This window comes from Patiria miniata, unplaced genomic scaffold, assembly GCF_015706575.1.
Source record: "Patiria miniata isolate m_02_andy unplaced genomic scaffold, ASM1570657v1 HiC_scaffold_29, whole genome shotgun sequence".
NCBI lineage: Eukaryota > Metazoa > Echinodermata > Asteroidea > Valvatida > Asterinidae > Patiria > Patiria miniata.
In genome coordinates this window covers 11,561,224-11,588,402 of record NW_024037068.1, presented here as the reverse complement: position 1 = coordinate 11,588,402, position 27,179 = coordinate 11,561,224, and the positions used below count along the sequence as shown (strand labels likewise).

The 27,179-nt window shown below is 40.3% G+C and overlaps 1 protein-coding gene across 1 annotated transcript; it reads left to right on the top strand.

The window, feature by feature from the left end:
• The first annotated feature begins 15,748 nt into the window (after positions 1–15,748).
• On the top strand, positions 15,749–26,242 carry LOC119735169 (netrin receptor UNC5B-b-like). Its single transcript, XM_038208874.1, has 7 exons — positions 15,749–15,957; positions 21,308–21,733; positions 22,656–22,799; positions 23,183–23,401; positions 23,714–23,782; positions 25,722–25,760; positions 25,883–26,242. The coding sequence occupies exons 1-7, from the start codon at positions 15,793–15,795 to the stop codon at positions 26,240–26,242; spliced, it is 1,422 nt and encodes a 473-aa protein (XP_038064802.1). The 5' UTR covers positions 15,749–15,792.
• Positions 26,243–27,179: the final 937 nt, after the last annotated feature.

Sequence of the window (27,179 nt, the reverse complement as noted above, 5' to 3'; positions counted from 1 at the left end):
TATCTTTATCGAAAACAAAGAGGATATTCTTCACAATGTAGGGGATGGCCATGCGTGAATGTGTGAAGGGGGCCTTCAAAGTGAATCATCGTAGTTTACTTGGCACCTCTCGACCGCAACAACAAAAAGCAATTCTGGGAGTTGTTTTCATGCTGCGTCATAAGAAATCTAAGATCCAATATCCGTTACTGTTACTAATATTACTAATAAAATGTCAAAATTCTTCTTGGCACATGACATTTGCAAATCTTTCTCTGATGTTAAAATTGCAGAAATTCTACTACATGGAGAAGACTCCAAAGGAAGGGGTAAAGGTAAACAGCAGCCTGTTAAGGACTCATGTATAAGTCAAATTTATTTTTGAATATTAAGTATTATAACGGTTCATGCAAATCAGGGAGGTTGATGATCCTCAACGAAATTAATGCAGAAATATCATGTACATGTATGAGTTAGCATCAATAAAATGTAATGATGCTAACTCATACATGTACATGATATTTCTGCATTAATTTCGTTGAGGATCATCAACCTCCCCGATTTGCACGAACCGTTATACTACTTAATATTCAAAACCATTCAACACGTGCAAATGGCGTTAAAATGGTGTAAAATAATATTGCCAAGTACGATATGTGACAAACGAACTCTCCGCTTAAGCCAAGTAAACCAGGTAGTCTGGCTCTACGTTCTTGTGTTTCGTAACTGCAATGGAAAAGGAAGGGGCCGTATTAAGTGTCAGTAAAGGCGCTACACCACAGACTTGTGTACAAATGAAATGCAATGCTACACACCTGATTCACAGGGCGAAAACGGAGGGGCCCTGGCAAGTAGCTTAAAAGATTTACACCATAGACAAGTAGAATAGGCACGAAATAGATGTTATTCAATGATACAACTTGATTCAGAAATTGAAAAGGAAGGGGCTATGCGAGTAGCAAAAAATGAGCTGGTACACAATGCATGGTGTGTGAGTTGGCCTGTCACATAGTTGTGCACCAAATGCAAAAAAAATGCAAAATATGATTTATATATGAGTGCGAAGTAGTCTCCTTATAAAATCTGGGATCCAAGATAGCTAAATTATCTGAGGCAATGTCAAAGTTGTTAAATTTTTGCTAATAATGTCAACAATTTTCCTTCACTGTTTTGGAAACTGCACTCGTTGCATGGCAGACTTTGGTATACATTAACTCTTACGAGTCAGTCACAGGGACAGCACATGTATGTAACTCAGAAGTGAGTCCATTTGTAATAAAATGCACGGTCCCTTAGGAGTAGGACATATTTTTTTTAATCTTTTTCTTAATTCAATCCACATGCCTTCCTTCACCATTAACTAAGTCCTGGAGGTTTGTATGGTGAAAATTCTAATTGCCTTTTTGAGATATGTCCGATATAATAGGAGAACGCTATTTGGTTTGGGTAAATACAAATGACTTTACCAAAAACAAACAATGTCCTCCTATTTTGTCTACCATACCTCAAATAAGCTAATAGAAATTGTTTGTGGCTTGGGGTGGTCCTGAAAAGGTTCAGTTTGGTGAGTCGACGTCTTGAACATACACTCTCCGTCCGCTAGACTATGGGCTTAGCATAGTTGGACAATGGGGGATACTCCGACTAGTAAGAGGCCATGTAAAAAGCAAAAAGTGCTACACCATTGACTTGTGCACAAATATTGTCACAAGTTCGATTCATATAATTAACGGCAAAAACGATGGCCCGTGGCAATTAGCAAAAAAGGTGCTACACCATAGACTGTGCAAAAAAAATGCTACTCAATGCTCAGTATACGCTTTATTCAGAGGGTTAAAAGGAATAGGCCGTGTAAAACAGCAAAAAACAAAAAATGATGCCACACCACAAATAGCTGTACACCTGTACATCTGTGCACAAACAGCCTGCGCAGTGCCACAAGTTTGATTCTGAGGACGAAAGAAGAAGTTTTGTGCATCTATAAGGTGTTTGTAGATCACGATCAAGCATCCCGAATCTGGCGCTGGTGCATTGATAATGGTAATTACGTTGGCTTCTCAGTCAATGATGTGGCTCTCATTGTTCGAAGACTGATGATTTCTTACATTCTCCTGTTTGCCTTGTACATCGTGTTCCTTGATTCTGGTGGTGATGTCTCTAAACTTCACCGCATTTACAGTGTGAATTCTAGGTTTGTTCTTGCGGTCCTGTGTGTCCTTGTGTGTCACCAGAACAACCTCGAATCTTGTTGGCTACTGTCTGGAGTACCTCTGTGCCTTGTTGGTTCAGGATGCAATTTCAATGTTGGAAAAGAGTTCTGGGACCATGTTTTAATCGTCTTGTGTTTTTTTTTATGACAAACGATTTTGTTTCGCAGTACTACATGCTTGGCATCACGTGGACTGAGCTCGGCTTGTCATACGACCTCCCCCCCCCCCCCCCCTCCAAAAGAAAGCTCGAGGGGTATTCTGTTTCGGGTCATTTAACCCATGAAGCAAAGGAACTTTATAAAATTGACTATTCCCAAAGTCAATTTTTCTTAAACCTCACAAAATTACCAAACTTAGCAAACCAATATGTTTGGCAGTAAAAATGGTGTTTTTCCTCTCTCCCCCCCCCCCCCCCCCCCACCAAAAAGGACACATCTGAGAGTCCTCTTTAGTTCACTATAGCCCGTGCGTGTTAATCAAGTATATGAAGTTGGTCCAGGACAAACCTTAACGGACAGTTATTCTGTTGAGCAACTGAAATGATTTTTAAATACCTGTATATTATAAAATAAGTTACTAGGACGCCTTCCAACTAGTTTGTATAACTAGAAAGGACCTTTTGTTTCATTTTAGATTATTCAGTGGTTGGCAAGGAAACGTCGACCAGCGAACCCAAAGTAATCCTCCTGACAAAAGCGTTGGGGGTGAGGACAGTGGTAAGCCAAGTGAACATTTGTGAATAAAGTTAGGTTATTGTAATATACGAAGTAAGATACATACAATGCAATGTTATCGCTATCAACAAGATTAATCAAATCCAGTCTTGGCAATATTGACAGCACTAACCCAAGAAGCTGTGATGGTGCGTGTGAGGTATGCTCGGAATATAGCGGAATAGCGGAATGAAAGTTAAATATTGCATCGAGACTGCTGTTATCCGTCATGTTTGCGTGTTGTACGACTGCAATTCGAGTTTAATTGAGCTATTTTTGGTTGTGGTCTTTCAACAAAGGCCCGTTAACCATTCTCGTGTAAAGTTGGTTTGAGTATCTCCTACAAGAGCTATTCAGATTCTAATCCACTGTCGTATATAGTCTGGTTCCCAGACCAAAATAATCTGACTATTCCTGATGAATCTTAGGTCAGGTAGCCTCCGGTTATACATTGTAATACAATTTACGTCACGTGACTAAAACGGGAGGGAATTCCTTCTTTTTTCCGAAACTGTCCGAAGTTTGCCAAGTTTATTTCGTCGACAATCGGATAGCGCCCGAGTATTTCCGAGTATAATATAGGTTGCATTAAATGCTAATTGCTTATTAAAAACTTTTTAAAACGAGTTGATAATTAATATTCATTGCTTTCATTACAAATGCTTTAAATTCAACGACGATTTTGTGCATCAAATATACTCGGATCGTATGGGCGAACTTTTTGCTGCGTCATGTACTATTTTGAATTTGACGACCGTTACCGTGATCTTCCAAAACTAGGTCTTCATTCGGCTCCGCCTATTAGCAGTGCTATTTGGGTGCCTTATTTTGAAGATTCGAGATCCACATTAGTCGATGTTATCTTACAGAAATATAAAACTATGTATTATCATAACTGTATGATATTACGAAGCAAGTGATTATTTACAAATTTGTTCAGAACATTAAAAGCTATAAGTGATAAAACGAAATCGGAAACGAAGCCGAGCTTTGAAAAAGGGCCGTCAATGTCGTCATGTTTTATTTTTAGCCACGGAGGCTGCCTGACCTACAATTTAGACGTGAGCGTCGGGAATAATTGTCAGGTCTAGGGAACCAGACTACTGTCATACATCGATGATACATAATTATTTTATGAGTGAAACTTAGTGGCGTAAAGCTGTGCCGGCAAGTGGGGGGATGGGGATGACCAAAATCAAAAAAATGCCCGGCCCTGGAAACTCAGAAAACGGGGGGGGGGACAGCATTTTACCCTACGGGGCGCTCTTCAAGATATAGATGAATATCAACATGTATACTCGCGCGTACATCAAAACAGTGCATTTTAAAAGCCCTTTGTTTCTCCACTTTTAAGTGCTTCTGAATACATTTTGGTTGTTGGGATGTTTCTCATCACGAAAAAGTGGGGGATGATTTAATGGCCCATCCCCCTGGTCCAAAAGGGGGATATATACCCAGTGGCGTACCCAGGAATTTTTCAGGGGGGGGGGGCGCTGGGGGGCTGGAACATCTCAAGGGGGGGGGGGGCGTCATGTAGGTGCGTCAATCGCTTCTCAAAAGTGGGGGGGGGAACATACCTTGATCAGAACTGATGCGAGCGTGAAGCGCGAAGACCTTACGGCGTGGGGGTTCGGGGCCGGTTTAAGGGCCCCGAAAACAATTGGATTCTAGATGTTCTGTAGTGTGATCTGAAGCAATTTCTTACCACTTTCCTCCATGCTTTAACTAATATTTTCTTAGCAAAAGATAATTATTTGAACATCGTTTTCGAGGTTGAAGTCATTGAATCAGCTATCGGTATTCTGAGCTATAGGCGTGGGGTTCGGGGCCGGCTTATGAAAGGGCCCCGAAAAAAATTGGATTCTAGATGTTCTGTAGTGTGATCTGAAGCAATTTCTTACCACTTTCCTCCATGCTTTAACTAATATTTTTTTATCAAAAGATAATTATTTGAACATCGTTTTCGAGGTTGGAGTCATTGAATCAGCTATCGGTATTCTGATACATAGGCGTGGGTTTCGGGGCCCGCTTAAGGGCCCCGAAAAATTTTGGATTCTAAATGCTCTGTGGTGTGATCTGAGGCAATTTCTTACCACTTTAACCAATAATTATCTTAGCACAAAAAATAATAATTTAAACATAATTTTCGAGGTTTTCTCAGCTAAAGGCATAAGATAATTATTTGAACATCGTTTTCGAGGTTGGAGTCATTGAATCAGCTATCGGTATTCTGATCCATAGGCGTGGGGTTCGGGGCCCGCTTAAGGGCCCCGAAAAATTTTGGATTCTAAATGCTCTGTGGTGTGATCTGAGGCAATTTCTTACCACTTTAACCAATAATTATCTTAGCACAAAAAATAATAATTTAAACATAATTTTCGAGGTTTTCTCAGCTAAAGGCATAAGATAATTATTTGAACATCGTTTTCGAGGTTGGAGTCATTGAATCAGCTATCGGTATTCTGATCCATAGGCGTGGGGTTCGGGGCCCGCTTAAGGGCCCCGAAAAATTTTGGATTCTAAATGCTCTGTGGTGTGATCTGAGGCAATTTCTTACCACTTTAACCAATATTTTCTAAGCAAAAGATACATTGTAGTACATAATAGGGCCCTGTAAATGAGACACGAGTTCAAAAATCTGGGGGGGACATTTGATATTGTGTCCCCCACCCTTCAAAAAGTGGGGGGGGGGGGGGGACCAGTCCCCCTGTCCCCCAGGATTGAATCCCATGGTGTCATGTAGATCAATGATAATTTTTTTAGAAACTCAAAATCTCAGTGGAGGGGGGCAACTGGCGCCCCCCCCCACGCCCCCCCCCCCTTGGCTACGCCACTGATTTCAAGGAATTTTAATTGGTCTATTATTATTATTTAGCTTATATGAATGGAGGAAAAAGTTTGTGCGTGGCTGATTCGCGTGATATCGCTGACTGAAACTGTGTGACCCACGGACCACCTGTCTATAATACGTATTCCGTGGTGTGAGCGAGCAGTGCAGTGGGTGTTAATACGCATTTGAGATTACCATTATGCGCTATGTCACGCCGGTTGTCAGCTTACTGGTCCGCGGTCGCCGGTCGAAGAGTCGTTTCTCAGTGGTCATCATGTGGATCATTCGGGACTTTTTAGATTTAGATCAATGATAATTTCTTTAGAAACTCAAAATCTCTGTGGGGGGCGACTGGGGGGCGACAAGGTTTCATGTCGACCCCCCCCCCCACGTCCCCCCCCCCCCCCCCCCCCCGCTGGCTACGCCACTGTATATACCCCCATCCCCCTAGGTCTTTACACCCCTGGTGAAACTAGATTCATTACTCGTCACAGACTCTAACTTCTGAGGAAAGGTATATCTCGTTTGTTTATTTTCGTTAACAGTATTGGTATAGATCCTAACATAGTCCTTTTTTCGAAAACTTTTTTATTCCGAGTTTGTATGTAAAAAGAAAATTTGAATCATAAACACATTTGTGTTTAGTGACATCAAACGCAAACTTTCAATGCTTCAAATGTGTTGTTAATACTTTAATGTGTTGCCTTTAATAAGACACAAGCAGATGCATAGTATAATGTTTTTCATTGAAAATGAAGTTTTTGAATGTCAAACGACGGAGGTTGTTTTCTTATCCTCTTTACCCATAATTTATTATCAAATATTGTTTTCTTTTCTTGTAGTGGAATTTTAGAGGAGACAGCGACCCGGTAAATGCAACAATCATCTGTTTGTGTTTCATTGTATTTACTGCCACACATGATTTGACGGATTTCATTGACTTCATGAACTTTTGAAATAAGTGCATAAATAAGCATCACAAAAGCAACGCTCGCAATTGTCAAAACAGATTACGGGTGTTTTAAACAATGAGCATTAAATACAATTTATAAAAAAGACCTCTGTACAACAATAAAAGTCAGTTTCAAAAACAATCTTTTGCCCCATCAGCATTGTATCTTTCCCTTTCTCCGTCCCGACAGGCAACTGTTGCTCCCTATTTACTCGTATTTAGTCACACTAATATGTATTTGTTTAACCTGTTGTGTGTATGTTCGTCAGTCTGTCTTTAGTTATTTAGTTTGTTCTTTGTGTATCTGTCACATTTGTTTCAATGCTGTCCTTGAAAATGTACAGATTCCGCCGGTCAGCGAAAGTCAATGTCATAGAACAAGATGAATCTGACAATGACTACATCTTCGCCAACCAACATGGCAGCGCTTACGTCGTTCATGATGCCAATCTACCTACCTGCAAAATGACCATTGGCAACATTACACTACCTTGACTGCCATGATAGATTCAGGAGCATCCATCAATGTGTTAGACTCAAAATCTCTTGATCTCTTTCGAAGTAATGGGCCAACATTCCAGACACGAAAAAACTACGGTACTTCCAGAGTGTTCGCCTATGGTACAAAGACACCGCTATCAGTACTAGGCGCTATTAAGGCTGACATCGCAGTGGGCCCCAACTCTTGCTTTACCGTCGAGTTCCATGTTGTCAACACACACAGCTGCAACCGGCTCTCTTTCGCAACTGCGAAACAACTCAAGCTGATCTCCCTCAATGCAGACCACGTAACCTGTAACCTCAACCAGATCAGCCACATCGACCTCAAACCGCCACTGCATTGACACATGATCAGCTTATGCAGCAGTATGGCGACCTGTTTTTTCGCGCTGGGAAAATCAAAGACGTCAAGATCTCTCTTCACATCGAACCTGACGTGAAACCAAAGCAACAAAAGCATCGTCGCATACCCTTCCACATGCACACATAAAATATGTCGAGCGTGAGCTCCAGCGTTTGGAAAATGCAGGCATCATAGAGAGAATTGATGGTCCTACCCCATGGGTGAGCCCAATCCTTGTCGTACTAAAGCCCTGAGGTTAGTCAGAATGTGCGTCGACATGAGAGAAGCCAAACGTGCAGTCCAGCGAAAAACGACACCCCGTGCTTACTCTTGATGACATAATCACCGAGTGTGCAATTTTCAGCACAATGGACATGACAGCAGGCGGGCTACCACCAGTTTGAAATGGAAGACGAATGCCGCAACATCACAACCTTCAGCACCCATGTCGGTCTCTTCCGCTACAAGCGTTTGATGTTTGGTGTCAACGCTGCCTCTGAGATATTTCAGTCAGCCGTGGCACAACCTTTCTACTGGCCTGAATGAATGCAAGAATGTATCAGACAACATCGTTGTAAAACATCGTTGTCTACGGCTAAGACCAACAAGAGCACAAAAGAAAACCCGAAAGCTGTCCTGGACAGACCCCAGAGCCACAACGCCAGACTGAACAGGAGCAAATGCAAGTTCTTACAATAAGAGGTTAAATTCTACGGACACAAGTTCAGCAGAGATTGCATCGCACCTGACCCCCCCCCCCAAAAAAAAATGCAACACCCCCAAGAATGCCAAAGAAGTCAAGTCTTTTCTTGGGCTAGCCTCATATGTCTCAAGATTCACACCCAACTATGCAACGGTCACTAACCCCCTTCGCGTCCTTACCCATCAAGACTCCAAGTGGAAGTGGGAGAAAGAGGAAATCTCAGCATTCAGTAAACTGACAAGCATCATGACCAACACGAATGTCGTGGTGTGCTTTGACCCTGCTTTGACCGACAGATATCATCATGGATGCAAGCAAAGTTAGATTAGGCGTAATCCTGTCACAAAATGGGAAGGTCATCTTGTACACCAGTCGTACACTGTCAGATGTAGATCGCGGTGTTCCCAAACAGAGCGTGAGATGCTAGGAGTTGTCTGGGGCGTCGAGCGTTTTCATCTGTATGTCTTTGGTGCCAAGTTCCGCATAATCACAGACCACAAGCCTCTCCTTGAAATCTTCAAGAGCAGCAGGCCAACTTCTACCAGAATTGATTGCTTGCGACTGCGTGCAATGTCATACGACTGTGAGATTGTGCACAAGCCGGGAAAAGATAATGAAAACCCTGCCTGCTACATCAGAAGACACCCCGGATCCCAAGCTCCTAACAAGACAGTAGCAGAAGACTACATAATCTACATCTGTTACAACGCAGTCCCAAAAGTCCTAACTCTAGATGACTTCTGTGCAGCAACAGCAAAAGACGACATCATGCAGAAGCTGATGTCAACTATCCAATCCGGAAAGTCACACGATTGGGATGACGTAGAATACAAACCAGTTCTTAGTAAGCTTACAATCTGCAATGGTGCAGTCCTGAGAGGAAACCGCTTGACAATCCCCACATCCCTGCAACCTTATCAGAGAGAAGGTTTGGTTTCCAAGGATAGACACAGGCCCTAATGGTTAAAGACAAAGTGAAGCAATGCCTTCCATGCCAAGCAGCTACAACAAAACGTGCAGAACGTCTTGAGCCACTGAAGATGACACAGTTACTATCCGCTCCGTGGAAAGAAGTTGCTTTCGACTTTACTAGCCCTTACGCATCGGGTGAAAACATACTTGTTATTGTAGACCAGTACAGCAGATACCCAGAAGTTGAGATAGTGATTTCCACTTCAGCCAGAGCAACCTTTCCAAAGCTCGATGCAATCTTCGCCTGACAGAGTCGAGACAAAAAACAATTCTCCATTCTTGGACATGAGTTTGCAAAATTTGCTTCATATCTTGCTTTTACCCATCACCGAGTTAACCCACTATGGCCAAGAGCCAACGGAGAAGTAGAGCGACTGAACAGAACTCTTGGATAGGTAATACGCATCCCTGAATTGAAGAAGTAAGCTGGAAACAACAGTTTCATAAAGTCCTTCCCCAGTACAGATCAACTCCACATTCCTCAACAAACCTATCCCCCAGCGAAGCACTCAACTCCGGAAAGCTGAAATGTGAGCTGAAATACCAAAGGTCCAGTCTCCCATGGGCCCATACATTTGCGATGATTCCTTGCGAGAAGGAGATGCCCAGTAAAAATTCAAAATAAAGACACTAGCCGGACAGTCACCTTTATTATCGAAAACCCAGACAGGATACATAGTCCTTGTGCGTCAACCAAAAAGATCCAAACACACTTCACCATTCAACTCGAAACCCTTCCAAGTCATGATGAGAAGAGGAAATATGGTGGAAGCCTCCACTAGAGCAGAGGAGACAGAGTAACCGGACAAAACGTCTCTTACTTCAAAAAGGTCCAAGCTCCACCGCCTGACCCCACACCCCAATAGACGAATACAGTGATGACCACACAGACGACATACCTTCAGTCACCGATCCACAGCCACCCCGATCGAGATACTCTCTCTCCCCCCCTCTCCCCCCCCCTCCCCTTCCCTCTCTCTCTCTCTCTCTCTCTCTCTCTCTTCAAACCTCTGCACCAGTTATTGAGGATACTCCTATATTGAAGTCCTGTCTTCATCAATCCACACGAGTTCGCAAGCCTCCAGTGCGACGCAAGGACTATATTCAGTGAACTATGCAGACAGCATTTATTTGCCGATGCCTCAAGCGTTCTATAAGCCAAATACAGTAATAGGCGAATCGCAATACAGACATAGGTAAACCTTATACATTTCAAAAGTTTCAAACCTAAAAAAAAACAAGAGAAAAAGAGCCAACTCCCAAACTTTAACTCGTTTCTTGTTCAAAAAAAAAAGAAACGAAAAAGAAAAGACGTTTATTTAGATCCAATCGCACACTCAAATTAAAGGAAGACTTATTATTCTTCTTTTGTGTGGTTCATTTGATTTAATCAGTTCTAAACTTGTTTGATTCACTCAACCTGCAGTGCTCAACTTCAAAATTATCTTATAAGTTGAAACGGACTTATAGTTAACTAAAAATTAAACCCTTTGTGCAACTTTATTTTCAGTCAAATCATTCACTGGCAGACTTTTCCATGTTAAGTGTTGTTATCACTTTTCTACAGAGAGAGGGTGAATGTTGTGTAGTTGAACAGCGCCTGTTGTTGTATGTTTTAGTTCTAGCAAATTCGATGTTGATTAAATGTGCTACTGATATTAGTGATCGGTTCAATTCGTGTCCATAATTCTCAACTCAATCAACAAACAGTCCTTGTCTCGAAGGGTTTTTTTTCTATTCTGAGTATGTTTTAAAAGGAAATCTGAATCATGAAAACTCTGTGTTTAGCGTCACTACAAGCAGATTCTCAATGCTTCATAATTTATGTTAATGCTATTTGAAACGCGTTTTTTTTTTCATTTCTGTATATTTAATGTAGATACAAGCAATCACCTTCAAAACTAATCCCGCAGCGTACAGTATTTTTTTTTCAATAATAAGAGAGGTATTTTGAATGTCAAAAGACGGATTTTACATCTTTTTACCCACAAAGACTCATAAGATACAATGCGCATACCTGTCAGTAATCTTCATTAAACTGTTGTTTTTTTGTCAGGATGATGATTCTGAGTTAGTCCAGCCCCCACCATCGGTAAGTCAAACATGCAGTTATGTGTATGTCTTTAATCCTAATTACTGCCGCTCATGACGATTATTGCCGACGACATAAACTTTTGAAGTGAGTGCCTAAATAAACTTCACAACAGCAACGCTCGAGCTTTTAAACAGATTATGGCCATTTGAAATAATGAACAAATATATATCACATGAAAAAAAAAATTCTGTCCCACCATTTGTCCATACGATTATGAAGTTGTTTTGCACATTTGCTGAAAAAAAGGGTTTAGAATTAAATTTATTAATAATGGCCTCTCTAAAGTCCTTTTAAAAGGGTTGACATTTCAAGGAATTACGGAAGCGTAGAACTAGAAGGGCCAGAGTTACTATCTCGCTGCGGTGAGTTACTATCTCCACGCGGCGATTCCCCATCTCGCTGCGGCAAGCGTCGGGCACGACGAATCGCGATACTCTTCGAGTCGTATGGAACGCCAAAGAGGCACTCCAAGTGATCATCGAATCGGTGATGCACTTTCTAGATCGGTATATTTAGTGGACTTTTGCAATCGGATATGGACTGTCACAATCGGTGATGGGTTTTCGTAATCTGTGATCCACTTCTGGCAACACTAATACCCTTATCACCCGTGCAGGGATGGGTTCTAATTTCTTAAGTACGTCCGGTAAATGAAATAATTTATGTAATAATTAAGTTGTCCTTTCTCTTTTGTTAAGAATAAATTAAGAAAGAAAACGGAGTTTTATACGCGGCAACAGGTGATTTATCCACTTGGAATGCCAGGTCCATGAAGTAGCGCACTGAATGAGGATGAACCACCCAACTATTCAACATATCACAACAATTTTTAGCACATACTTGGTTCATTATAAGGGAAATAAACCCTGAAAGTTGCATAAAGATATTGTGGTGGTTGGCCGCTGGCGGCGCTGTTTTCTCGGCGAGATAGTTAGTCGCCGCGTGGAGATAGTAACTCGCCGCGGCAATATAGTTAGTCCCCGTGGGGAGAGTAACTCGCCGCGGCGAAATAGTAACTCGATTTTTTTAATTTCTCGTTGCCCTTCTACGCTTTTACGGAAGCGTAGAAGGGCCAAAAGAAATTTAAAAAAAATTAGCTACTATCTCGCCGCGGCGAATTCCTATCTCGCCGCGGCGAGTTACTATCTCGCCGCGTCGAGATACTATGCCGCCGCGGCAAATTACTATTTTGTAGCGGTGAGCGTCGGGCACAACAATGGCGATCCCTCTGGGTCATATGGAACGCCAAAGAGACATTGGCGTAGCCAGGGTTTTATCCTAGGGGACTTGGAGGGGGGCCTTGAGGTTACAATGGAGGGGCGCCCCAAAATTTCATCCGAGCTGAAAGGCCACGAGACAGGGTTCCTTCACTGGATATCCGCCCAATACCCGCCCTAGTCTAGTGTCCCACATACCACTCGGCCGGGCCACTATAGATGCACTACATTAATCCGTGTTCCACTCGCGCTCGCGGGATAACAAACTACCACTATTCAATTTCCAAGGAACCGTAATAAACAGCCACTCGCGAAAAAAATTCTTAGAAAATCGCCGGAAAAAAATGACTTAGACCCATATTCTTCAAGGTAGTCATGGTAACTCATATTGAGGTGTTTTTCTACGGATGCCACATTTTCAGTGGGGGGGGGACTGGGCGTGTGAACTTTTTATGGGGCGGGCGTGATAGACTTTTGAAATCGGTTTTGAAATATCGCAATCGGTCATGGATTTTCGCGATTGGTGATGAACTTTGCTATCGTTGATGAACTTTCACGATGCAGAAACGTCAATACTGGTCACCGATTAAGCTGACCTAAAAGGCGCAAAGTGGGGAAAATCGTTCTAAATGTAATTCCCCAATCTTTTTTGCTAGGAATCCTCACAAGTTGTTATTTCACGAGTAGTTGAACACTTACAATATTCCGAATTTTAAGCTTAATATGTTGCAGACGCTTGTGTTACATCTCCTTTCACCGAGGTCAAGCTCGGATTTTGCCGAGCAAAAAAAACATGGTCAGTGGCCGGTTTTGCCGCAACGTTGACGTATATATGACATGCGCGTTATTAGCATATTAATTAGCGTGACGCTGCATGACTTCGCGAGGGCCTCTGTATAGACCAATGTAAACCAACCAAAAAAGTTAATATTGAATTGGTAGAGAACTCGTTGAGGAGGGAGTCGTAAACTTTGTAACTGCATTCCATATGGATAGAACCTTATTAATATTCGTAACGCTTAAAAAATATTGAAAAATTACGAACTCAAAGCCTATTTTTCTATTGTAATGAAAAATACTGAATAGTAGGATCATGATAGGGAAAGAAACTCCAAAAGTGCCTCTGAGATACGCCCTTAAAAACGGGGGAAATTGATGTGAAAAGATTTTAGCCCGCGAACATCAAAATGTCTGTAAAACGGTAATTTGAGCTTGTTTCATTCAAAATCGGTCGTAACAATCGCAAGGCGGAACATTACAGTAATTACTTTTCTGCCCTCTGAGAGATGCAATTATAATGTTGAATAGTTGGTTGGGTTGTCCTCATCCCGTACGCTAATGGACCTGGCATTGCAAGTGGATAAATCACCTGTTGCCGCCCACTGAACTTCGTTTTCTTTCCTAATTTATTCTTAACAAACAAGAAAGGACAACTTTATCATTACATAAATTATTTCTTTTATCGGACGTACTAGAGGCGTTATTATAGAATCCAGCCCTGTATGTGTGATTAGGGTGTTAGTTTTGCCAATGTTGATCAAAGATCGCAAAAATCCATCATCACTCGCAAAAATCCATCACCGATTGTGACAGTCAATCATCGATTGCAAAACGCCACTGCCTATCGATAAAGTGCATCGCCGATTCGTTGATCACATTAAATGCCTCTTTGGCGTTCCATAGGACCCAAGGAGTATCGCTATTCGTCGTGTCTGACGCTCGCCGATGCAAAATAGTAAGTCGCCGCGGCGAGATAGTAAGTTATTGAGCGAGATAGTAACTCGCCGCGGCGAGATGGTAATTCGCCGCAGCCAGATAGTAACCCGCCGCGGCGAGATAGTAATTCGCCGCGGCGAGATAATAAATTGCCGCGGCGAGATAGTAATTCGCCGCGGCGAGATAGGAACTAACTTTTCTTAATTTCTTTCGGCCTTTCTACGCTTCAGTACGCTTCCGTATGCATGCCTATAGAAAGAAAATGGTATATTAAAAATGTCATCTGTATTACCAATTTTGTGTCGATTTTTTAATAAAAAAATGGGTTTTTTTAAGGTCAAAAGACGAAAGTGGTTTTGGACTAACATAATATACCATGTGCATAATTGTGTCATTTGTCTTCATCAAACACTCTTTTTTCAGTTCGTATATATGCCTACAACTGGATTAGACATCCCCCACGCCCCCGAATTTCATCGACTTTACCTATAAATGTACTACTTTTAAATTGAGTGCGTATATAAACAGACAACAACAGCGCTCTCAGCCGTCAAAATACTTACGTAGCCCAAAAAGACGATTCATATGGAAAAACCATTCGAAAAACCACTAGCAACAAAAGCAATATGGAGTAGGCCCTATAGGCCTATTAAAAATGAACAAGCAGATATTTGTCCCGTTTTCAGATGCAGCAATGTCACAATGCATTGTGCCCTATTCATTGCTGGGTCTGGTCAACCCAGGGGATCTGGTGTATCCCACTATATTTTTTTTTGCCAGTTTGCCCATGGTATTTGGAAATGTTGTGTTGAATAAATAACTGTGTCAAATTACATACAAACTTTAGGTATAAATGTACTGAGTGCCTATATCAACAGAAAACAACATCGCTTTCAGCCGTCAAAAATAATTTGAACTTTTGAACAAATACACCTTAAAAGAAACAAAAACCGAGCCATCTGATTCAAGAAAAAGACCGTTTTATTATGAGTGTAGATATGGCTGGTACTAGGTACTAAGCCTATGCCATTATTCCACCTGAAATGAAAACGTTCGGAAGACAACAGTCATAGAGGATGGTCTTAATATTTGACGGCATTCGTTAAATACTACAAAGACTACCCATCTATTGGAACACGACGTCAAGTAGGCAAATCTGCTGTCAAAAGAGAATCATATTCTGAGTGCTGATTTATATGGAGACTGTTGGAGAGGGTTCAATTAAAATGATAAAACAACGTATTTACGGTCGGAAGCGCTAGCAACGGAATTTGCTTTCAAAATTTTTTCATATTACCTCAAAACAGTGTCGTTTATCTTTGCTCCAGGAGAAAAGAAGAATAACCGGTCAATTTCAGCCAGATTCAAGTGTTGACACAAAGGAAGGGAACGGTAATTAACTCCTCAAATTGCTTTGAAATTTTTTTCAACCAACAGCAGAGCCTGGCGAAGTGGGGTTTGAACTGCTTTTAACAATCCATTATTACATGTCCGTTTCTCCCTTTCAGAAACCTCTTCTCAACCAAACCTTTTGGAGACATTACTAGAAGAGTTTTGTAAAATGACAGCGGGTTTCACCGAAGCTGAGCTACTCCAAAGAACTTTCAAATTGCCATACATTGCGATCGCATACATCAACGAGAGGGGCGGAAGTCTCACTCTGGAAAAGTACAAAGTCCACCTGTACATCCCTCGGGATGCACTAGCCAAAGGCCCCCCGCAAATGGTAAAGGCTTTTTTACACATAAGCCGGGGTTTTTTTTGCAGCTGAGTGCATGAATTTGCTCAGCAAAACACAACAACAAAACTTATTATTTTGCTCAACAAAACAAAATGGTCAAAATGGGCACGGTCAAAATGGCTTATATTTAAAGTAGTAGTAGTTTTAGTTTTCCTTCCTTGGCCAATTTCATCGACAATGATATTAAATTAAGTTTTCTAGGAATAGATAGAAAGGTGTTGTTTTTCTCTCAAAAAGATCACCCTTACACTGTCCTAAAGCTCATCGCTACATTGTTTTTGAGACAGTGTAAAGAACTATGTTCAGGAATATTACTCGGTTATATTGAGTTCTAGTCAAAGCTTATTTTCGATCGACACATGTTCACATACGGACGTGCACTCTTTGACCTGGAATTTGGATCATACGGGACCTTACCCTTTTTTCCGGGTCAAAATGGCTCCGATTCCGGGTGAATTCTGATCTGGGACTTTCAGAGTGTGCGAGAGGCCATGTTACGTGTGATACACACATGCTGGATACACACATCAGGGCTGGGCGATGTAAAGATTAATTGTGTATTTGTTCGCACTGCATTTCAAAATTGAGCGACTTTGTGGTCCAATTAACTTCATACCAAATTTTTCAGAAATACAAATTCAAAGACCAGAAGATGGACACTTCATTTCAACAACCCCTCAAGTGCAGGGGTCACAAAACTGTGTAAATGAGCATCCAGATGTGGCCGGCGCGGCGAATGTATGGGGAGTATAACTGGTCTGCACTTTCTATTTAGTGGTGTGGCATAGCCACAATATGCTAAAGTATTGTGCAAATTGTGATAAAAGCATGAAACTGTGCATGATGTTTCTTCATGCCATGACACATTTTTCAGATATGGAGATATTTCATATTTGACCTCTGGTGACCTTTAGAGGTCGATAAACTTTGCATACACTATTCATAACTTTTGTTCTTCAAAAGTTCACTTTCCAATGACCCAAGTCTATGTCATAGGTCTTCATACAATGAAAATAGCTATCAGAAATGGAAAAATTCATATCTTACCTCCGGTGACCTTTGAGAGGTCAATGATCTTTGTAAACCTGTTTATAGCTATTTGTAAGATTTATTCTTTAAACCGCATGTTTTTTTCACAATTCATGTCTAAATGAAAGGTATTCATACTGTAAAGAGAATTTTCATATATAGGTCATTTCATATTCAACCTCTGGTCACTTTAAGAGAGGTCATGACCTTTGTAAAACAACAGCCTACATATGGATATTAATAAGATTTTCATAATCGTGAATGTCACATTTTTCATGACCCAAGTCTAAAGCTTGACTTTTGGTACCATGAAAAGAATTGTCAGATGTGGGGACATCATATTTGATGTATAGATACCCTTGGAGAGGTCAATGAACTTTGTATATCTTAGTTGCCGTTGTTTATCATATTTATTCGCCAAAACGCCGTTTTTGTGTGACCCAAGCGCCAATAGTGCAAAGAACGGTATTGCACCCATTAGTTGACAGCCATGTTATAAATTCAGAACCCACAAACAATTTTGAGGTGACCTCTGACCTCGTTTCTCGTTGTTTTATTGACAGACGCAATATGATGAAGGTTGGAGTAGACATCTGTAAGTCTGTTTTGTAATGGAAAATGAACATTTGTCAGGCAATATTAACTAAAAAGTGTACTTATTACACCCTGCTGTATCCACTTGGACTTAGATAGCTACTTTTTAACCTTTTTACATAGAACAATGGTCACTTTAAGTGAGTAATGCTTGTCCGATGTGTCGCTTATATTCTTTCACGTTTGCGTCTGCCCTTATAAATAGGAAAATTGAGATTGGAGGTCATGCAAAAAAAAAAAAACTTCGGGGTCTGACTTCATGACACACTGTAGAATAATTAGTAAGATAAACTCCTTTTTGCTCTTATTAGACTTCAGTCATAAAAAATGGCATTTGGAAGATTAAACATGATAAATAACGGCAATCAGAATACACAAAGTTCATAGACCTCGCAAAGGTCATCAAAGGTCAAATATGAAATGCCTACATAAATTTATATCATGTCAAGAATACCCAAAATTTAGATAAGGGTAATAAAAAAAAGTGGTGTTTTGAATATTTAATCCTCTTAATATCTATAAATAGGATATGAAAAGTTCATTGACCCCTTGAAGGCCATCAGAGGTCAGATATGAGATTCCCTACATGTAAAATTCTTTTCATAGCATGAGTCACTTAACATTATGACTCGGGGCTTGAAAAAATTGGGGTTTTAATGGGTATATCGTGTAAATAACTATAATAAAGTTAGTGCAGAATCAATTGTGAAATTTTTTTCGCATTTGGTCGTTATTTACATTGTATGAACACTTTACAACTACTTAGGTCATAGTAAAGTGATGTTTTCAAGAACAATGTGTATAATAGAGTATTCAAAGGTCATTGAACCCTTCAAAGGTCACCAGGGGTCAGATATGAAATGCCTCTATATCTGAAAAAAATTCTCATGGCATGAAGAACCAACATGCAAAGTTTTATACTTTTTTCACAAAATGCACAATTCTGTCCCTATGCTGCACCTTTTGTTTCGCCATGAACATTTTATAGGCCGCGTCTCTGTCTATTTAATAAGGTTTATGGCCTATATTCTGCTAGAAAATAGATATAAAGTATATTTATCCTATATTACCCCAAATAAGTAGGTACATATGCTCTATTTTATCCCTATTTTTCTTGTCGCCATCCAATTTTATTTCTATTTTCCAAACTGCATACTATTTTTCGTCTAATTTTTTTTTTAGACTTAGTAATTTTATTATGGACTAATTTTTGCTATTTTCTTGAGACTTAGAAACGTTCATGAGATCCACGGGCTATTTTTTTCCTATTTTGTGGGATTTAAAATATTTCTGAAATCCATGGACAATTTTTTTCAATTTTTGGACTGTACCCACGCTCCGTACAACACAATTCGAGTGACAACCGCTTTGGTCGCCTATCTTTAAGTGACCTTGCATACAAGAGATAAACATCCTGTGTAAGTGGCAAATTTGAATTTTGTCAGTTGCATTCTCAGAAGCACATTGTGAAGTAGCTGAGTGAAAATTTTGCAAGGGGGGCAGCAAGTATAGTGTTAAAATGCAACAAAAGAGAAGTGCGCCACATGGGTAGTAGATTTTCCAGGACTATGATGAGTGACATTCATGTACCTACTGAAAATATTTTGCTGAATGGGTAAAAAGCTTAAAAGCGGAAAAGCCTTTGGTTTTGTTCCGTTTTTTTCTTTCTTTTTGGTCCCAACCAAGAGAATTGTAAGTCTGATTGGGTTAAAACTTGGTATGTAGGTAGACCGGGATGTGTTATAGGTACAAATCGAAGTGACGTCACAATGACGTCATTTGATATAGATTTTTGAAGTTTTAAAGGTTATCACCGTATCTCACGAACGCAACATGCTAAATTCAAAATTGTTTTTGTATGGATATGTTAGGTCATACATATTTGCACAAAAAAGTGACGAAAGTGTGACGTCATGATGGCGTCATCAAATACATAATTATTTTTTGGCACATAAGGTCGGATCGTCTTGAAACTTAGTGGGTAGATTATAGTGTTACTAGTTTGCAACATCCCAGGTGACGTCATCATGACGTCATAAACTGATTTGATATTAATATTTTTACAATTTATGTTTTTGGTTCTAGCACAATTCGACATGAAATGCAATTATATTGTCTTTAAAGGGAAGATACAACATTTGCAAACATTAAAAAATGATCAAATTATCACGATTTTTTTTACTGGACTGTTAGGGAATTACAGTCTAAAGCATCCTGTAAAATCATGGCTTCTGGTGTGCTGACATTCTGAAGTAAAGCGGTATTCGTGTAACTATTTCAAATGCTGGTCGGCCGACCAGCGCTGGAGGAAAACTGGCTTTTTTTTTTAACTGCTGCTAATATTTCATATTTAGTTATTTCGCATTCTCTTTGCAATTGATTACACACCTGTGAGGGCGTACAAGCCAGCTAGACTAATTCTCTGACCTAATAATCCCCAACATCTGTAAATTGCTCCATTTCATCTTAAGTGGTGTCAGGGAAGCAGACTTCAAGAACATGATTGGTTTTCTTGGTTTTTCCAGCAAAAACGTAAAACAAGTCAGTGTAACAATATTTGCTATAACATACTATTCTTCTAAAACCATTTATTTCTGAAAGTTACAGCAAAAGCAAATGTTGTACATTCCCTGTTAAACTAGGCACAGACGAAAACCCGAAGGTTAAGTTGGCCCTAGACAAATGATGTCATGATGACGTCATCAAAGGTCATGGGACGTTATCTTAAAGGTGTATAATTTACGATTGTATATCCACATGATTAAAAGTCCAAATGGGTTGAAAATTGGTATATAGGTATAGACCCTGATGAAAATTGAGGTCATGTCATCATGACGTCATCAAGTGATTTTATATATATATTTGGAATTTTGAAGCTCAGCGCCATATCTCACGAACGCAACATGCTAAACTCCAAATTCCTTTTTGTTATGGGTTTGTTAGGGAATACATGTATGCACAAAACGTGAAAAGTGTGTGACGTCATGATGACGTCATCAAAAATGCAATTTTTAAAACACATACAGTGGTAAGTCCGATCGTTTTGAAACCTGATGGTAGATAGATACTATTACTAATATGCAAAATTCGAAAAGACGTCATGGTAACGTCATCATCTGATTTTTATTATTTTTTTTTAACTTTTAACATTATTCTACATAAAAAAATTGACATAAAATGCAATCAGATTGACTTAAAGCTAGGCACAGACAAAGACCCTTATGTTAAGTTGGCTCTAGAAAAGTTGTGTCATGATGACGTCATCAGTGGTCTTGTTACATCATTTTAACGGTGTATATTTTGAGATGTTATAGCTAGAGAACTGTAAGTCCGATTGGGTTGGAACTCGATATGTACATGGACAGGCGTTACAGACACAAATTGAGTGATGTTATGATGACGTCATCATGGGTACCGATACGTTATCTTAAAGGTGCATTAAAGTCCTATACAAGAGCAGCTTAATAAATCACAGAACCGTGTTCAAAACAAAAAAAAGCATATTAAACTCATTAGAAAAAAATAATGCGAAAAACCCCTATGTTCTGTTCATCGAGCAGACAGTGTTTTAATTCTCTATTTGTTTTCGACCAGTTTTGTCAATGTCTTCGACAATACAGTTCTATGGGTATCTGCTGACTGCACCTTAGATGAAGTGCTTGTGCTGTATGTTTAGGACTGAGTTTCAATATGTTATATTTTTGTGTATTAGGTGTACGTTTTTGTCGACCCGAGTGCGCCGCCAGTTGATGGAGTAAATCCTCCCTATGTCGCTCTGTCACCGATGATCCAGTGCGGCCCCACAGGTCGGGAGTTCTTGGACAGCGTGGTGCTTTCCTTTCCCCACCACGCCAGCAACGAATGGGATCTCAGTACTCGTATGTGCCATAGTAATGAAGGAACCCCCAAAATCTGGCAGGCACTAGATGCAGAGACGGATGGTGCGATGGTTCTTCGGCGAGACAACAAGATGGTACTTCTCTTGAAGCATTTCAACCTTTTCGTAGCGGATGGCATACCGTGTGAGGCGAGTGCTAAGATGATGAAGACTGGTGCATTTGGAAGCCTCTACGATCCCTCCGATGCACGTTATGCTGTACGGATTCACGTTTGGAACAATGACCCAGTTGCTGAGAAGGTATAACTATATGCAAATGATTTCTCTTAGTCTTAGGTTTTAAGTTTCGGTTTTGGTTCAGTGATTTAAGAGATGGTATTTAGCAAAGTTGAACACGGCATATAAAATATATCATTCACTTTGAACGTATTGTCATGCTGTTTCCACAATATAATCAAGTTAGCGTTTGATGATCACAAACCTATTTCGTGCAAAGACAGTGATCAATTTCATCGGGATATGAACGTATAGGCCTTTAACTATTCAGTGAGTAAAAACAGGTTTTAGGGTCATTGCGTTCCAATGGTGATATTGTTTGGACGGATTGAGCAATTTGAGTATTTTTTTTTCATCTAAGAGTAGCTTATTAAATTGGCTTTCCAGTCGTCATTATGTTTAGTGCTACATATTTTGTTAAAATATGAAATACGTTTTTGGGGTTTGGGTTTCGCTCTTTTTGACTCACCCTGTATCCGTTGGTAAGTCGTTTGTAATGTCGCGGGATCCTACTGGGCTCTTGTCCGCCAAGTCCAGCAAAACGCAAGAAAAGGGGACACACAGACGGGATATCTAACTCTGAAGGAAGATCTCATTTATTTCGCCAAGCGGATTCTGCGGGCAACTTGCCGCAGCGCTACCAGAACTGCAACTGATCAATTCCCAGCATAGACATGCACACAGTCTGAACAAATGAATACAAATGTAGCAACTTTACCCAACCCTGGAATCGAGCCAAGCCCTACCCGCGAAAGTGAACAAAAGAACCCCACTTAAGCAGCCTATTTCCGGAGCGCGCGCTAGCCAAACCCAAAACCAGGTCAGGTGCGCACCGCCGGAACCCCTCCGCCGGAGCACTAGTGCTAGAAAGCAATGACAACAAAAGTGTGCATAGACTGTCCGTTACAGTACCATTCATAATGCATGTAATTTTGACCACAAACAGAAAGTCATTGCCATGGAAAACGACCTGGGTTCTACGCCACTTGACGCATATAGGGACTTGCAAGTCTTTTACAACCAGGGAGATGTGAACGCAACCATTGACAACATTAAGACTGGCTGGGAAATGGAAGAGAAGACACCAAAGGTAGCATTTACCAATTTAATAGTTCTTGATTCTCTGATTCCTGTAAGTTTACTTGCTCATTTTGCACAATTTAAAGCCAAACATAACGTACAGAGTGCATCATCTTTCAGGAAATGTAATGTCTGTCGCTACAAATTTGATGTTTTGCAGATCAAATCGATATGTTTTGATTACACAGGCCGTGATAAATGTAAACGTATACGGGGCCAATGTTAAACTATGTCATATCGCGCAAATAGAAAATCTAAACACTTGGTCTGAAACATCATGGCGTCACGCTTTGCTAACATATTAGTTCTAAATAGGGACGAGGGAATGCCGTCGCATATCAGCTCACAGATAGCACAAAAATTATTGGGATAACAAACAAACTCATCTTTCAGGAACAGAAAATCCTGAAGACATCTGTGTGGCAATTTCCAACAAACTCTGTGACCTTTGACCTCACTCGGGAGACCAACGATGGAGCGACAGCAAGTGTTTCAAACCAGCCTGACAAATCACCACCAGGATGCGATAGCTTTGTTTACCAACTCAAAGCTGATTCGGCTGATTCAAGCTGGGAGGGACACAAAGTTCGTCTCTCCGTCAGACCAAAGCAAGTAAGTTTCAACAGTCCGACTTTCCGTTTCATGAAACCAACGTTAAAAAAGACTTAACGCCATGCCTTGGCAAACATTTAAATGAAAATCGGACGAAACAGTAAGCGAAATAGCACTTTAAGAAAAAATACAACGTTCTCTGTGATTAAATTTAATAATGTATACCAACGTCACAGAATCGAGTGTTTTTCACACTTTTTATTTTTTTTCTCGTAAATGAATTTTTTTCTGCAAAGTACAGTACAAAATAAGTCAAATCCATAATCATGTCACTTATAGTTTTTATTTTGCCACGATTTGTTTTTATAACAGGGAAGAAGTTCACCATCAGCGGAAATCCCTGAGCGTCAGGAAGAGGAATCATGTCAGATGTGCCACCAGGTAAGTTTTTATTCTATTACCATTCCTCTGGTAAAGACATCTCGCTTTTGATAAGCATAAACAGACAAATTGAGCTAAACCATTAATTTGCCTCTTCTTCTGAAGCTTGTTGATATTTGTGGAGGAAAATGGCGATAAAGATTGTACAGTTTGGGAATTTTGACGTTTCGGTGTTGTGAATAACGAATACGTTATAAACAAGAGATTTGCGTTTGTAGAGTTAAAAACGCAGGGTGATCGACCAGAAACAATTTCATTACACATTGCACCGTTAAGTTGTGAGTATTTATTTTTGTCGGAACCTAGCTAACCGGTGGTACCATTTGTTTTGATTTAAAACAAATCCATTGAACATTTGGGGTATGATTCATTTCAGTATACAATTTATGAACAGGTACACGTAATTTCCATTTGATGACATCATAAATGAAAATGTGCAACGTGAATACTGGTTCAGTTTAGAGTGCTTAGAGTGTGAAAAGAACTTCTGAAAATACGGAAATAAGAAGTAGTGTGTACGTGTAAGTATTAATAACATCTAACTTCCGGTTTTATGACGTCACAGCACTTGGAAGCCCTAGGTCCCCATTGTATTTGTACCTGACATCATTTGTGCTATGAAGTACAATCATACTCGTTGGTTACGGATCAGATGAGGGATTTGAATTTAAAGGAAAGAAAATACTGATCATTTTCAAATTCTCCCTACTATAACTTCCGGTTTGATAACGCTAGAGGGCGCCCTTTCAGGTAATGACGTCAGCAGGCCTATTTTATGTTTGACATTCCTTACTGATCATTTGCATAATATGTATAATAAAGTAAATTTGCTTTTGTTTTCAAGTTTTATTCAAGTCTCATTGCACTCCGGTACATCGGAAGTAAAGGTCAAATTGCTTTGCGCTTCGGAATCAATAATCTTGCCTGAAGCATTGTCTACAACATTACAAACAAGCTCGATAAGAAAAAGCTCGGAAGCTGCTGGCCACCGAGTATAGCGTGCACTGAACTAATTCAAGCTCCATTGAAAACAGTGTAAAATCAACAAAGTTGAGGGCCGAATAACTTGCAAGCCGACAACACTGGGGTTTCTCAAACAAACAAAATATTATTGTCTTGTCCTTCATCTTTTCATTTCTTTTCAACTTTGGGACGATTAGCCAATTACATTTTTAAATAATCACACTAAAACAAAATCACCTCCCGAAAAGTGATAGTTCCCAAGCCTGCATGTAGCCATTTTACAAGTGGCATCCTTCCACTTTCTCATGCAAACAGGACCCGTTTTTCAACCGTAATTTTATCAAGCCTACCCTCAGATGGAAGCCCCAAAACCTTGGAGTTGATCCTTGGCTATATTACACAATTCCACCGTATTTAAAGCCAAACGATCTCCGTTTTCAAAAGAAGGTGTTGGGGTACTTTATATGCTAAAGAGCTTGCGTAGAAATTCTCACTTGAATTAGTGCACTGCACCCCTCGTATTCATGCAGGAGTCACGTTATTGTACCAAGTAATTTTTGTGAGCAGTAAAAAAGAACCAGCCTTTTGACCACAGTGATCACATGATGACCTTTGACCCCAGTTTCGTCATGTTACATGTTGGGGCTGGGCTACTGATACTTTTGACAAAATTTAGTTTGAAATCCGTCAAAATATGCAGAAGCAGTATACCCGATCTCCCAATTTTACAACATTGAGGTCTGCATCTTATTGGGAAACAAAACTGCCACGGTTTGGGATGGGTTGCTTTTGTGCACAAACTCTACAATGCGTTCCCGGTGGGAGGACGCTATGCGGCTTTGGGTTTCTCCAACCATCCGCAGACAGAGAGTTTTATTTAAAAACGTTTGATCATCTCAAGTTACCATTTAATTTTGAATGAAAAGCTTCCGTTCCGCAAGATAAACCTCGTTGTTTTCTCCTTACATTATTATAGAACCCATCGTCGAATGCTGGGATTTGCGCTGCCTGCAGGGTAAGATCTTATTAAGCGTTTCAAAAAAGTTGACTAAGCTGTCGTCATTGGAAAATGAAATGTTGCGATTGGTTTTTCTCATTACTTTTTTACCGATTCTTTCAATTTCCGTGACAATAAAGGAAGAACTAAAAGGGGCTTTAACAGATAACACCGGTAAAGAGACTGATGGCGGTCTCGGCGGTCTCTCCAAGGAAACAGTGAAGAAGTTTTCACGCTTTCTGAAGTACGAAAGTGGCGGCCGGAGCAACACGATGCGTCTTGCTGAAGAGCTGTTTGGCCAGGGAACCAAGTTGATTGCTACGCTTCGCCGAGGAATGGCTAATCCAGCGAAACAAGTATTGAAGTTATATTTCTCATTCAAGCGAGAGGATCACGTTCCCGATCAGGATGCGGTTGTGGGTCTTCTCGAGGTTTTCAGTAGTCTAGACATGGAAGAAGCCGTTCGAATTGTGCATGCTGAACTTAATACGCAAGGTTAGTTGCTGGCCACAGCTTTATTATTATTTTTAATACGCTCTTACTCTTAGAATTAGAAATAGTATATCGACTGAGTTGCCATTTCTAACAACCAAGTACTCCTAGTTCAAGAGTGGTAGAGTGAAAATAATTTCATCTAGCCTAAATCGAGCTTAATCTCCTTTAATTTATACCTGGTGCTTTTATTAGCTCTTTGTTTGTATCCGTCTCATTTTATTTATAGATTCAGAGAATGATTATTGTGATTATAGCAATCAACATCAATATGCTGACACTAAAACGCAGTAAATAGCTGCCTCTATACATTCATTCATTTGAAGAAAACATTCGCTTTCAATTGATTGTATTCATAAAACAAATACAAATTGAGACCTGTAAGTTCATTTTACTGCAAGCAGAAGCGGATCTAAAAATAACAATCGGAATGCTAAAGTTTCTACATGAATTCTTGAATTGCCTCAGACTCACCCCCCCCCCACCCACCCCCGTTTTCTAAAAGCTAGATCCGCCTGTGAACAGTGCTTAGAACTCACACATATACCTCTGTAATCAGCATATTGTAGAATCACCGATCCAACGAGTGACAGCAGAAACATCATTCCATGGGAAGAATACACGACTCATTCTCAGGCTAATTCGGTAAGCGTCATATCGTACTATTGATAATGCCAGTTGAAAATGCCAGTTTTGAAATGCCAGTTACCAATTACCACGAACGCATGTTTAGTTTAAACACTGACCAAAAAGCAGACCTATGTGTCGGCGCTCGGTGCCGTTTGAACCCGATCACGGTTGGAAAGAAAAACACCACCGCGGTTCCCTGAATTCAGCTCTACAGCGCGTCCTAAAATACCCGCAACATTTGTTTTTGCAAGTCTCTAGCGTCGCCGCGGAAACACGTACCGCCATTATTTATATCATTTTAAAGCTTTGAATCCT